Here is a 15,491-nt window from a genome sequence, read left to right on the forward strand (position 1 = left end):
AATGGATGAAAATAAGTTACTGAAGATAGAGGCTAAATCTAAAAAAAAAACAATAAAAAAAAGGCAGACATAGGAAGACTGGAAACATAGAATAAGAGCCCTGGGAGTAAAAACAAGTGAAAATTTAAGACCAAATGGAACATTTAAATCAGATGTAACATCACAAAGCATAAAGAAGGTATTATGAGCTAAAATGGATCAATCATACACCTGCAATGCATATAAGAATAGACGACCAGAAAGTTAACTGAATGACGAAACATTAAATATCAGTGTTAAAATGATTCTAGTAAGAGCGCAATATTAAAGAAAAAATGGCGAAACCATTAATCGAGATCTGTCGTTACAGATATTGGTATGTCCTAAGATAGAAATATGTGGCACAATTTCAAATTTTTTAGTATTCGGTTTATAGCGTTCTTTGTCCCGAGGTCGTAGATCTTTCTCTGATATTGCCTTTTAGACTCTATCAAGCCATGTTGTTTTTTCTTTACTCAGGTGGCTTTAATATTACCTTCAGTAGGCAATGTTCTATCATGACTGTACCAAATAAGCTATTTTGGTGCATTTTTTCCATGATAGTGGTTGTTCTGTCCATTAATTGCCTTTTTCTTTCATTAGCTACGAACATCATTCTGGATGCTGATCTGTGTAGATGATCCTGTTAATTCCCCTTGTTTGTTTGTGGACAAAAAAATTGTGAACGAAATAGTTAGTGTACAAATAAAGAAAAGTCCTGGTGATAGAGAACTGGAAATATTGCGACTCTACAGAGCTATATGCCTTTATTGGACTACTATTAACTGCAGGGCACCTGGGTGCCAACATCCATAATGTAGATATACTTTGGAGTAAGTTTTATGGACCTACTATATTTAAAGCTACCATGGGATTCAAACGATTCAAAAATTTGCTAAGATTTGGTCGATTTGACGATAAGGACACCAGGTCTGAACGAAGAAGTAACAACAAATTAACAGCAACACGCGATGTGTGGAATTAAGTCAACCAAAACTTTCAGAAATTCTATTCACCAGGAAAAAACATAACGGTAGATGAGCAACTTGTTCCGTATCGAAATAGGTGTTTTTTCAAGCAGTATATGCCTTTAAAGCCAGATAAGTATGACATGAAAATATGGTGGGCCTGTGACTCGGAAAAATATTACCCTTTATCATATGGAATATCATATACAGAAAAAACGGAAATAGAGTAGCCAAAGTTCTTGCATCTCAAGTTGTAAAGCAACTCGTTGAGCCTTATTATAATTCGAAGAGAAATGTGACTTGCGATAACTATTTTTCACTGATCTTGCTCTTGCACATGATTTATTGCAATAAAAAAAAAAAAGATTAATCTATGCTTTTTTATTTTTTAACCTAATACTTAATATTCATTTAATTATTATTAATAGTCTAACCAAGTCTAACCCTTGGTCTTGCGATCTTCGTAACCACCATGTACTTGGTCTTGTCCTCGTTGACCTTCAGACCAACTTCCTTGGCTCCGTTTTCGAATAGGGTGAAAGCTTCTTTTGCATCTCTGGTGTATTGTGCAATTATGTCGACGTCATCCGCAAACGCCAATAGTATTTTTGATCTTTGGGCGGCAAATCCGTTTGTCAGTTGTGGTTGAGCTTTTCTTACCGCATGTTCCAGTGCAAAATTAAATAGCAGGGGGCAAGAGGATCTCCTTGTCTAAGCCCGGTGTCAATGAGGAATTCCTCCGACGTGGTGCTGCCAATTCAGATCCGTGCGGAAGCGTTCTCTGTGCTCACCTGTGGTAATCGTACCAGCTTTCCAGGTACTCCCATTTTTACCATGGTATCTCACAATGCTTCTCTGCTAACAGAATCGTAAGCTTGTTTAGAGTCCACGAAGATTTGGTGTACATTGCGGTTGAATTCCCAGTTTTTTTTTTCAACACCTGGCGTAGGACCAATATCTGCTCTATGGTCGACCTGGTCGATTTAGGCTATGGTCCAAATGTTATTAGTTGTGAATAAATATTTTTTCTATAAAAGTTTTCTTGAATTTCATTATTTTGTGCAAATCCTTCAGGTAGATCGCACCCTAGAGGTAGACCGTATACTATAGTAAGTAGCATCTTTGTTAATCTAGACAATTTAAATTTAACTTTAATAAAAAATCAAAAAAGAATATTAGAAATATATGGGTAAATATGAATAGTACATTCAAGAACAGTGGTGGGCCCAATGGACCCAAGTTCTCTGTTACGTAAGTAAAATGTGTTGCCCGGATAAGAGTTAAACACCTTCGTTAGTATTCTGTTATTGTTCACATACTCAATTACTAGAAGAAATTTATTTTTGAAATCTTAAGAAAAATATTAATAACCGTATTGAGAAAATATTTAAAATCAACACGTATTAGAGTGCATTTTATAATTCATATAAATTACAATGTAGGATCAGAAATTCAGTGGAAGTCCGAGTTACGTGGTGTGCATTCTTGTAGATCGACTCTGTCATTTCAGCCGACTGGATCTCCCCATATACGAACGGTTTGTGGTCGGTCAGTCCATCTCTTTTCAGCCTTTCAGCCTCAGGCGAGGATCGCGAGGACGTAGAGTAAAGTAGAGAGTTTAGCCGTGTTTCAGCTTAACGTTAACACAACATACAAGTCCACCAGTCTCCAGTCGCTGTCGACTTGCGTTCGTTGGCCGATGTATGTGCGTTTTGTTGTGGGAGTCGGGCTATGTGAAGTGCAGAAGAACAAGTGTGTGTTAGGGACACGGCAATTGTGAATGTGGATTTCTAGTGCATTTTATTTCCTTCGTGAAATTACTGAAAGGACTGCAGTCGATATGCGGACCGGACACGAATTCAAAAAGGGATAGAGCGAATTTTGCGGTGAGTATGTTACTTAACTTATATCTGCATTAAATTAAGACAAATACTTTCAACGATGATATTTTAAACACCATTTAATAAAGATGAATAATTGTATGTTACATTGAAAAAAATTGGAGATCTAATGTATTTTTATCGGTTCATATGCATTTAATCCAAATGTTCTTTCATTGATAATACTCTGTTAAATTCTTGTCATGTTTCTTTATCTCTAGTTTTGTCACCTAACTTGTTTCTAATCATATATGTTTTAAAACTTTATTTTAAATCCTGTACGTATATTCGGTATGTTTTCAGCACTTTTTGCTTTTTACCAGGTTTATATTTTCACAATAGAAGTTTTAATTTGTCAGGAAGGAAGGAATGTCCAACAATAGCAAAAACGGCGAAAACTGAAAGTACCTAAAGTGTGTTATGGAATACTATGCGTTTATTTCTTCTCCGGACTAACTCTTTGTTTTGGAATTAAACAGAATATATTGACATGTATAAATTTATTATATTAGAGGATGAAAATTACACTCTGCTTGTTATTTCTTAAAACTATGAATATATAAGTTCTGTTATCTACAATTATTTAACGATGTTTCTGGATGGATTTGAGTACAAGAGATTGGACTCAAATATTAATATTAAAATAGCAAATACGGATAGCTTATCGAACAAAGAAATAAGAGAAATAAATTATTATTATTCCATAGATACGAAGTATTAGGTGAATAAACTAGCGAAACTTATTTATTCTAAATAGGAAAATATTTATGAAGAGTATTGATTCTGATTTCTAACAGCAAATAATTATTAGTGATTATACATGAGAACTTTTCATAATTGTAAATAACATATACCAGGTGACTAAAAACTATATAGAAATACATAGATACTTTAATTATCTTACATGTGAGTAGGTAGGTACATTACACCTCCTTTTGTAAGAATGAAAATAATTGTAAAATGAATTTTCATTTAAATGGTATAAAACATTTGTATACATTATTATTTTATTTTAACACATTTAAATAGTTTCTTTTAGTCTCGATAGTCTTTCACTTCGTCTTATCGGTGTAGTCTCTGTGAAACTAGTCTCTTCACACTTTTTGGATTCACTATAATTATTGTCTTTATTATGTTTACAATCTATACTTAAATCTGTCTCATGTACATGTTTTCGTTTACTTTGACATATATTTAGTGTTAAACAATTTGTAATTTGTTGACAACTATGTGACGGATTTCTACGAAATCGTCGGTAAAAATATTTAATTATCCTGTATAAAATATAAAGTAACATACATTTTATCAAAAATAAGATTGCATAAGTGAAATAAGAACTATTTTTTATTGTGTCTGAAAAATTAATATTTGTTTCTGAGGTCATTTTCTCTAAATTATCTAGTTTATGGCTTGCTAAATTTAATGCATCTCGATCGAGATTATTTAATTGTAAGGGAACAAGGTGTAATTTGGTTTCATTATTTATCTTAATATCATCACAACAGACTTCTGGAAGGGATAAATCTGGAATGATAGACTGAAAATTACTTTCTTTTGGATTTGAGACAGATATCAAAATAGTTGATCCGGTGTAAGTTTTGCAATTATTCGAAGTAGAAAAAATACCTGTGTTTGAAAGAACAATAGATATTGGCGTACTAGTCTGACAGCTTAAAGTTAAATCTGTTGGTTTGGGTAAAACATATATCCAAGAATTTGGTTTGTTTAATTTATGCCAAATTTCATATTCTGTTTGAATTATACGAGTATCGCAACTAGATGGTATGTTTGTTATTGAAGTTAACAATTCAGTTTCACAAATTGGATTAGTGTGTGTAAATCGGAAAGTATCAGGATTTTTGCAAATAAGTTTTTCTTCATCTAATGAATAACAGTCTTCTAATGTATCAATAGTAACATAAATGTTTCTATTTTCTGAAAGAACAAGATATTTGACAGATGGAAGAATAAAGGTAAGTCTCTTTAATGTTGGATGAATTATAGGAAGAGATATTAGTTTAAAAAGAGAATAAGGAGTATTACTAACCAAAGGTATACTAACCGTAATTAAAATCTTGTTATCAAAATATATATATTTAAGTAAAATGATATCGAAATATTTATGAGCATAATCGATAGTCAATGGAAATGGATAAGTCGATGTACTAGGTAAATGCGTTACCGTTTTAGATAATTCTTGAATTAGTTGCTCAGGTGTTATAACAGAAGGATGAAGGTTATTATTTCTTGCAAATAGAATAACGTTTATTAAAGTAGAATATTCTTGTTGTAATTCTGTTATAAAGAAAGTTAGTAAAGTAAAATGTTCTTCAATTTTTTGTTTTAAATCTAAATTAAAATATTTATTATTCATTTTATCTGTGTAATTGGTAATTGATTCAAAATTTTTATCAAAAATCACTTTGTTTCGGTCTAGATTTGTAATAGAGTTATTAAAATTTGCAATCGTGGCTTTTACTACATGAATTTGTTGTTTTAGTAAATCAAGAAGATGATTTTCGTTACTTTCAGCTTTGTTAATAGCATTATTGAAATTTTCAGCATCATCACTGTCTAAGGTACCGAATAAGGTCCTGAAAACAGATCCAATTGCATTAAATAGAGCGCGTTTTGGTCTAAAACGTTCATGCAGAATTATGTTTTTTAAAGTTTGTTCATCTTGAAAGAGTCTAGGTATGATTTGTCCTAAGAGTTTTAGTGAAGTATCGCATAATCGTAATTCAATAAGAACTGGTTTGTTTTGACACAGTCTTAATGTTTTTTGATAGGTGAGATCTACAAAATTTAATTTGTCTGTAAAAGGTTGTAAAGGAATATGACTTAATATGTTCCAATGAGTTTCAATAAATTGAACATTTTTTATGTGTTCGTAATAGATTCCAGGTGATTTGTTGATAGGAGTATTGGTATATTTCTTGTGAATTTGTTCACTATTTGTCAGCCATATTATTGCATACCTGAAACAAAAGCATGTTTCAATCTATTCATGTGAACTTTTATTGGTTTTTTATTTACTAAAATTGTGCAATTGACAGGAGAATTTATCTCTAGAATTTTATAAGGTCCATTATAATTTTTGTGTAAGTTTTTTGGTTTGACCCTTCTTTGTTTGCTCATTTTGGAGATATACTAATTGTCCTTCTAAGAAAACGGTGTCATTAATCTTTTGGTCATAATATTTTTTACTGACTACTTTAGATTCTAATAGATTCGTTTTTGCTAACTCATGAGATTTTCTAAGCTTAAGTGTTAAATTATCTAAATAATCTTCATATGTATATTTGAGTTCTACTGGTCGTATTATACTGCTAGGTAGATTAGGTGTATATCCAAATATTAGTTCATATGGTGTGAATTTGGTTGAAGTATGATTAGTTGTATTATATGAAAACATAGCAAAATCTAGCCATTCGTCCCAATCGGATTGATCAGCTTTAATATAATGTTTAAGGTAGTCTGCTAAAGTAGCGTGACTCCTTTCTAATGCAGCATTTGATTCTGGATGATAAGCAGTACAATTTATATGTCTGATTTTAAAAAGCTTGGCGATTTGAGAAAATAATTTGGAAGTAAAATCTCGGCCTTGATCAGTAACTATTATATCGGGTTTTCCAAACTTGCAAATAAATCCACGAACCAGATTTTCAGCGATAGTCTTGGTTTCATGATTCGGAATTGCATAAGCTTGAGAAAATTTTGTTAAGTCATCTTGTAATGTTAATATGAACTTATTACCTGACTCGGTTAAAGGTAAAGGACCTACTATATCTAAAAATATTTTTTCTAATGGATTTGAGCTTGTTGTTGTTATCTCCATGGGCTTTACGAATTTTTTTCTAACGAGTTTATTTTTCTGACAAGATTCACAGGTTTTTATAAAGTTTTTAATATCATTTTTCATATTATTCCATTTGAAATGTTTTTTTATACGATTGTATGTCCGATGAAAACCAGAGTGTCCAGCCGTAGGACTAGTGTGATTCTCTTGTAATATTGTAGTTATTTCCTCAGGTTCAGGATTTGTTAGTATATCATGATAAATGATAATAGATATATCAGTTTTTCTAAAAATAAATCTAATCATAGATCTAATTTTTCCCCAACTTAATTTATCGTAGCTAAAAGTTATTCTGGGTAGGCAAATTTTTAATATTTTATCGTTTAATAACCAGTCTCTTAATTTTATTAGGGAATTAAATATATCTTCATAAGAGGTATTGTCCCAATAATTATTTTTTATAAATATGTAATAAAAGTTTTTATTTTGATCAGAAATATATATAATGTCATTTAGTCTTGGATTTTTGGCTTTCAATTTTTCTATATGACTGAATTGTTTATTTATTTGTTTCTGAACGATCTCATTAAAATTTAAATCTACGGAAACAAACAATGCTAAATTTTGTGAAAATGATGTAATCTTTTCATTTGTTTCTTTTATATTATCATTTGTTATTAATATAGTTTCGGATTTAGATAAGAACTGTGAATAAGTGTCATTATTTTCTTTACTCATTTTGTTTATTTGTAAGGTGATTGTTGCCGGGTTTTTGTTTTCTTCGCAAATATTTGTTTCAGATATGGTTAAAGGAGGACGACTTAAACAATCAGCATTTTGATTTAATTTACCTGGTTTATAAATAATTTCATAGCTATATTCTTCTAATGCTAATCTCCACCTAACGAGTCTTGATCCGGGATCTTTTACATTAAATAGCCATGTGAGTGGTTTATGATCCGTATAAATGAAAAATTTATTTCCGTACAAATATGGTCTAAAGTGTTTAACACTCCATACAATTGCAAGTAATTCTTTTTCTGTTGTGCTATAGTTTGATTCCGCTTTGTTCAAGGTACGACTAGCATAAGCAATAGGTAAATCATCTGGTACTTTACCTTGAGAAAGTATGGACCCTATTGCATAATTACTAGCATCCGTTGTTAAGACAAAGGGTTTGGTAAAATCTGGATACTGAAGTATTGGTTCTGAACAAAGTATTGATTTCAGGTTCTCAAATGACTGTTGTTGAATGCTTGTCCAATTAAATTCAACATTTTTCCTCAGCAGTTTTGTTAAAGGTTGTGTTAAAGCACTGAAATTTTTTATAAAGCGTCTATAATAACCAGTGAGACCCAAAAAGCTCTTAATATCTTTTTGTGTTCTGGGTATAGGAAAATCTGTAACAGCACATACCTTTTTTTCGTCCGGTTTGACACCAAATTCAGTTATTAAATGTCCTAAATACATTACTTCGCGACGAAAAAATTCGCACTTATCTGGTTGTATTTTTAAGTTGAATGTAGACAATTTTTCGAATACTTCTTTTAATCTTTTATTATGATTTTCTAATGTATCGGCATGAATGACTATATCGTCGAGATAGACAAAACATCTGTAATTTTGTATTCCTGAGAGGACAGTATTCATTAGCCTTTGAAAAATACTGGGAGCATTTTTTAATCCAAATGGCATTCGTGAATATTGATAATGTCCAGACGGAGTTGAGAAAGCAGTCTTTGGAGAATCCTCAGGATCCATTTTGATCTGGTGAAATCCTGATGTTAAATCTATTGTTGAAAAATATTTTGAATGACCCAATTGGTCTAATATATCGACTATATTCGGAAGTGGAAATGAATCTCCTATAGTAATATCATTTAGTCGTCGATAGTCTATAACAATTCGCCATTTCTTCTTTGCTGAAGCATCGGCCTTTTTTGGCACAACCCAAAGGGGCGAATTCCATGGCGAAGTTGATTCTTCGATAATACCTTGATCTAGCATACCTTTTATTTGAGTTTCGACTTCATGTTTGTGTACTTCAGGATACCTGTATGATTTAGTGCTAATAGGTACATTAGAATTTAAAGGAATTTTGCAAGTTATGGCATTTGTACTGGTAAGTTGATCTCCTTCCAGATAAAAGATATGATTGTACTCCTTGCAAATAGAAATTAAAGATGATTTTTCTTCACTATTTAAATGATCTGTTCTCAAGGCATTTTTTAATTTAGCAATTCTGTTAGAATTCGTATTATCTTTATAAGAAGACATTTTTCGTATATTTGCATTGTTTTGTAAATTTGGAATTTTTTCTATTGCTACTTGAATATCGTTTAATTCAACATCCGTTTCAGTAGTGTTTACGATTGAGGTTAAAAAGAAATCATTTTTTACTTTAACAACACTAGGACATAAAAATACACCTTTAAAGATTTCGCGTTCGGGACATAATCCTTCGCTTAATTCATTATTTATTACTTTAATTTGAACAATTGTTTCAGTTCTTGCGGATAGAATAGTTTTATTACTTCTTGAGTTAGAATTAGAGTTTTGATTTAGTATAAGATCGTCTGAACAGGATTTTTCTTCTGAACAGGATTTTGATTTATGATTTCGTGAAGAGTTACAAGTTTTATTTGTGCATATCTCAGTGGATTTTACACATTTTGGACTTGAATTTTCTTTGGATTTAGAGTTAGATTTAGATTGAATTGGATTGGATAGTAGTTCTTCACTACTTAAGGTTATTTGGATATCATTGGTTTCTAAATAAGAATGATCCTCTATGGATTTAGCATCATAAGGAAATATTTCATCGATATTAGAACTTGTCTCGATATTTTGATCTCTCAGAAATTCGTCATTGTCATTGTTTAATGGAGATTTTATATATTCGATTGGAATAGAACAATTTTTAAAGTTTAATTTATTTTCTTTATAATCAATTTGGCATTTATTTATTTCAAAAAAATCGCTACCTAATATACCGTCGAAATGAAGAGGAAAATCGTCTTCTACGACATAGAAAACATGAGTTTGGACAAAATCTTTTATCTTGAAATTTACGTTACAACTACATATAGTTTTATTTGGATTTAAGACATTTTTATCAATGCCTCGTAGAGTAATAGACTTAGAATAAATTTTTGGAATGTTTAGTATTTTTGAATATTTAATTAAAGAAATATCTGCGCCTGTATCGATTAGAAACTTGCAAGAGGATGGATTAGAATTATTTACTAAGGGTAAATCTATATAGGAAGTGACTGAGAAGTTGATGGTTGTGATACGGCCTGAACTGAACGAACTCCTCGAGAATCGACCGTTGGTTGTCGAGGATTTTGGAAGTTTAAAGAATTTGTTGGATTTTTGTTTTTATTGTTAAATTCGCGTTTTCTACATTCTTCTATAACGTGACCTGGTTTTTTGCAGTATCTGCAAAAACGTTGGGAAGTGTTGGTATTTTCTTTTCTTAAGTTTGGAGGAAAATCAGAATTGGAATTTGAATTTGAAGGTTTATAATTTTGATTTTGAGAATTTGACCTTTGAAGATTTGAATTAGGATATTTTGGGTTTTGAAAACTAGAATTTTGAAGATGTCTAACATTTCTATCTGAATTGTTTTTATATCGACAGTTATTTGAGGAATGGTTATTTCGTTTGCAAATATTACAGAATGGTCTGAAAATTTCTTGTCTTGATAACTGTTCTTGTTCTTCGGCAATTGCTATAGCAACAGCTCTTTCTAAGGAATCTGGATTTCGGGCTTTGATTAAAATAGAGAGGTCTTTGTTTAATCCTCTAATAAAGACATTTAGTGCTTGAGTTTTTAAGAGTTTAGTACATGCATTTCTTGCATCTGGAGATAAGTCTGGATCAAGTGTATTTATTAATTTTATATAGCAATTTTCAACTTTATTTGCAAATGACATTACATTTTCACTGGGCATCTGACGTAAGGAATGTAATTCCAATTGCCACTGACCTTCAGTTCGGCGTTCAGAATAAGCATCTAATAAGAAGTCTTTTAAATCTTTCCATTCGTCAAATGTTCTGTTTCTAGTTATGGCCCTAGCTTTATCGGTTAATTTAGTTTCTATAATGGCTAATAAGATGGGTTTGGATTGCGGATTTACTAAATTGTATGCTTTATCACAATTGTCTATGAATTCGTATAATTTTGATTTTGTACCATCAAATCGAATGAGAAGTTTTTCAGCTATTTCAATTGATACTGACATTTTATTTGAATTAGAAGTAGAAGAATTTGAAAGAGAATTTGAGTCGGGAGAAGGTATTTGTTCGTCAAATAAGTTACTTATATCAGGATATAAAGTAGACATACGTTTACAAGATTTTTTAAAATATGAGACAGAATTTAAGATAGAATGTACTTACAAGTAGAATATTGTTGTTGGTCGCATAGTCTATTATTCCACGGGTTCACCTCTACTTCCGATGGAACTACAATTGGGTTATGACTGGAACTGGATTTCGAACTGGATGTACTGGACCCCAATGTAATTAGTTGTAGTGGCGATTTTTCCACACTGACAGTTTTTTTGAATGATTCCTCGAAGGAAACAAGTCAATTCAAAAATTCCTCAGCTCTCCTTCTATCAGCAATCAGAGGAACTCTGCTACTAATATCCCACGTTCTGACACCAAATTTTGTTATGGAATACTATGCGTTTATTTCTTCTCCGGACTAACTCTTTGTTTTGGAATTAAACAGAATATATTGACATGTATAAATTTATTATATTAGAGGATGAAAATTACACTCTGCTTGTTATTTCTTAAAACTATGAATATATAAGTTCTGTTATCTACAATTATTTAACGATGTTTCTGGATGGATTTGAGTACAAGAGATTGGACTCAAATATTAATATTAAAATAGCAAATACGGATAGCTTATCGAACAAAGAAATAAGAGAAATAAATTATTATTATTCCATAGATACGAAGTATTAGGTGAATAAACTAGCGAAACTTATTTATTCTAAATAGGAAAATATTTATGAAGAGTATTGATTCTGATTTCTAACAGCAAATAATTATTAGTGATTATACATGAGAACTTTTCATAATTGTAAATAACATATACCAGGTGACTAAAAACTATATAGAAATACATAGATACTTTAATTATCTTACATGTGAGTAGGTAGGTACATTACAAGTGAAAATATACAAAAGTGACGTGAGGGAGAAGTTTTATGATAACTGAGATAAAAGTTTCTTCTATGAAGTATAAACAAGTCTGAACAGATATGTATTCCACAAGATTGGTTAAAATTGGTTGTTGAAATTGTAGAACGCTATGAATATCGTTGAAGATGATACCATAAGAAGGATAACTAGGAAGTGTTTGGACTTCAGTTCTTCTTGTAAAACAATCTCTTCCATTGGAGCTTGGGAATCTCCAAGATAAACAAATTTCTCTCTACCATTTGTAATTCTATGAGGCAAAGTGCAAAAAATTTAAAATTAATTAGCATCTCTGGCTTTTCATTAGCTAATTTCTTTTGTAGGGTAAAAAAGAAACAAGGTGGAGTTGCAATTTATGTAGAAGAAAATCTTATGTATTTTTCTCTTAATCTAAATCAATATAATGTAGAACAAAGTTCAGAGTTTTGTGCAATTTATGTACCTTTAATAAAAACCAATATTTTAACTGTATATAGATCGGGTAAGGGTGATTTTGACTTGTTTTTGGTGAATTTTGAGAATGTCATAACGTCCTTGCTTAGTAAAGCAGACAAACTGATCTTAGTTGATGATTTTAATATAATTTTAATATTTTAAAATTGAATCTGATCCTTCTTTAGATATTCAAAATGTATTAACATCTTTTGGTCTAATAATAACTTTAAACGGTTATACTATAAGCATAGAATCACATCCCAGTCCAGTAGATGCATCGACAGCATTCTGACAAATTTTTCTGAAAATATTTACAGAGTGGGCGTATTTGAACCTTGTTTTTTGACCATCGAGCTCAATTTTTATGTATTGACTCTGAGTATACAGTTGTTGACACTAACATGTCAACGGTTTATAACTTCTTCTGGTTTACAGAAGTTTAAACATGCGCTACCTAGTCACAGAAAAAGTCCTAGATGGACTATTTCTATGACATTAATAATGATCCTGATTTTTTGACAGTCTTCCTTACCGAAGCTTATAATAACTTGATATTAAAGCATTTTTCACCAAAAAAGTATGACAAATTGCTGAAAAAACACCCGTGCAATGGTTAAATAATTAATTAAGGTCTTACAGATCTAATCTTTCTCTTATTAAACACATTGGAGATGCCACTAAGGATCCCGATTTGATCAAAGTATATAAACAACAAAAATTTGAATATAATCTGTAATTATAAATTGTTAAAAAGTCAGCTTACTGTAATTTTATTACAAATTCCAATGATAAACCTAGAGACTGCTGGAAAATAGTAAATTTCAAAAGAAACAATAGTTTGGTACAACCTGATCTACCTCCAGACGAAATAAATCAATTTTTTACTACAATTGTAGAGAATATAATTACATCTCTTCCCACTATTAATGTCGATGTCCTCTTCAATTATAGAAATTATCCTTCTCCGAGCAAGTCCTTTTTTTTCGTCCCGTTGTGAAAGAAGAGGTCTCTCAAATAATAAAGTCTTTTAGTAATTCTAATTGTAGGGACGTTTACGAAATTAATAGCAAAATTTTAAAAGAAATCTACCAAATAGTTTTAACAACTTTTTCACTTATATTATTAATTTAATTCGATTAACTGGAGTATATCCAGAAGTACTAAAATACTCAAAAGTATGTACTACCTATCTATAAAAAAAGGTGATTCCTCAAAAACTTGACAATTACAGACCCATAAGCATTGTTTCTATTTTTGGAAAAGTGGTTAAAAAGTTTATCAAACAACAATTTTATTCCTATTTTGAGTCAAATAATTACTTTAGCTACTTTATTTTAACTCACGATATGGATTTTATGTTGTGAGCAATGTAATTGCGGGGGATGAACGCGGCAATCGCATAGCAATTTCTCTTTGCGACTTGTTCTGCGTTTCACACGACATTTTGCTCCACAAATTAAATTACTATGGAATCTGAGGTATCTCTCTTAAGCTTATAACTTCTTCTAATAGCTTCATCTATGTGGCAGACACCAGGCGGTGAAGTCTAAAGATTGTCTCTCCGATTTTCTATACGTAAAACATGGAGTCCCACAAGGTTCTGTCTTAGGACCTCTTTTGTTTATTATTTATGTCAACGATTTGCCTAAATTCATATCTTCCGTACAAATCCATACAAATCCATATAATTTGCAGATGATACGACATATCAGGGAAAATAATGATGATTTAAACATGTCTCATGAGGAAGTTTCTACTAAATCTAGCACATGGTTGGCTGCAAACAAACTAAAACTTAACTCTGACAAAACGCACAATTTGGTTATACCTGCAAGTAATTTATAGAATAATCCAGATAACAAAAAGACTGTTAAACTATTGGGAATAACCATAGATAATCGACTGAACTGGTCGGCTCATATCTCACAACTAAAGAAAAAGATATCAAGTTCATTATTTGTTATTCACCAACTAGCAAGGGTTGTCAACTTTAAAACAATAAAAATGACATATTTTTCTATATTTCACTCTCACCTAAAGTATGGTGTAATCATATGTGGCAATTCAACAAATGCATGGATCAGGATTTTAGCAGGGGTTAGTTATCTAGAACACTGCCAACCTTTTTTATCAAATTCAAAATTATGCCGCTACCTACTCTGTTCATATTTTAAGTTCTAACTGAAATTCTCAGGAAATGTGCCCATTTAATAAAACAGTCTGACGTCCACGTCCAGAATACGCGTAACTGTCACTATAATATATTATAGTGACACTATTTATACCTAGGAACAAATCGCTGTAGATTACATCTCTCAGATAAAAATTGCTTTAATTATAACTATTACAATATTTTAGCAAAAAGTATTAAACAGCTAAGCAAGCAAGCAATTTAAGTAAACCCAGCCTATGAGACATGTTCACCCCTAAGAATTACGTTTGGGTGTAACAATTCATTGGAGCGAGCTGTATTAACTCAAGTTAAAAACAGGAGTCACTCCACCGCGCTACAATGCTCCAGGCCATCCCTTTCCCCCCTATAGCACTCTGATGCGCGATAGGGACACAACTATCAGCCAAATGCTTTTCGTGTGAAAGTCCTGGGTATAAGAACTTCAACACGATATCCTAACCCGATCAATGCAGGCTAGCGCGACGCGCTCTTTTCCTGGTTTCTATAGTGACGTATCATCGAACTGAAATTGCTTAACCGAGGATGTGGGCCCTTCGTGCCCAGGTTTTGGGGTTTTGTTAATTTTTTTTTTGATGGCTATCGCCTTTTTGTTAGTATTGTTTGATTTGTTTGGTGGAAAAGCCTTTATTTATTTATTTTTATTATTTTTTTAAGGTGGTCCTGAAAAAAACATCAATTAATAAAATTTCCAGTACTACGTGCTGGGACTTCTGTTGGTAGAGCTACGAATTATCTAAAGTTTATGAGTTGGCCAGGATTTGTTGTTTTGGTCTTTTGTGCTTCCATCGATGGAACGCATCATATCTTATTATCTCTCGCAGGATCGGGCTTGGATAATTCTCTAACTCTTCAAACCTAATTCTGGTTTTTTCTGCCATTTTCTCTATCACGCTTACTTGTTGCAGTTCTCTAAACAGAAAGCGTTCAGCGACGTATCTGGGTACATTTGCCGAGGTTGTGGGCTGCTTGTATTTTCT

General features: G+C 31.6%; 2 protein-coding genes across 3 annotated transcripts in view; one reads left to right on the top strand and one right to left on the bottom strand.

Moving 5' to 3' along the window:
* Positions 1–2,550: 2,550 nt before the first annotated feature.
* ko (Stork-head domain-containing protein knockout) overlaps positions 2,551–15,491 on the top strand; it is a 148,930-nt gene continuing 135,989 nt past the window's right edge. The window contains exon 1 of one of the 2 annotated variants that reach the window (XM_072545408.1): positions 2,551–2,872. The gene's annotated coding sequence lies outside the window, so the exon portion shown is untranslated. The remainder of the gene's footprint in view (positions 2,873–15,491) is intronic. The other variant, XM_072545407.1, reaches the window with a different exon arrangement.
* Positions 3,157–11,838, bottom strand: LOC140451539 (uncharacterized). Its single transcript, XM_072545405.1, has 2 exons — positions 11,070–11,838; positions 3,157–5,844 (listed from the first exon to the last, which is right to left on the bottom strand). The coding sequence occupies exons 1-2, from the start codon at positions 11,093–11,095 to the stop codon at positions 3,888–3,890; spliced, it is 1,983 nt and encodes a 660-aa protein (XP_072401506.1). The 5' UTR covers positions 11,096–11,838; the 3' UTR covers positions 3,157–3,887.

This window comes from Diabrotica undecimpunctata, chromosome 9 (assembly GCF_040954645.1).
Source record: "Diabrotica undecimpunctata isolate CICGRU chromosome 9, icDiaUnde3, whole genome shotgun sequence".
Taxonomy (NCBI): Eukaryota; Metazoa; Arthropoda; class Insecta; order Coleoptera; family Chrysomelidae; genus Diabrotica; species Diabrotica undecimpunctata.

What these genes read in the sequence shown, in the direction of transcription:
- LOC140451539 (XM_072545405.1), bottom strand. Translation starts at nt 11,095, where the DNA reads ATGCGACCAACAACAATATTCTACTT. An exon ending in CCAACAACAATATTCTACTT is followed by an intron (nt 5,845 to 11,069) that starts GTAAGTACATTC and finishes CTTTTGTTTCAG; the next exon opens with GTATGCAATAATATGGCTGA.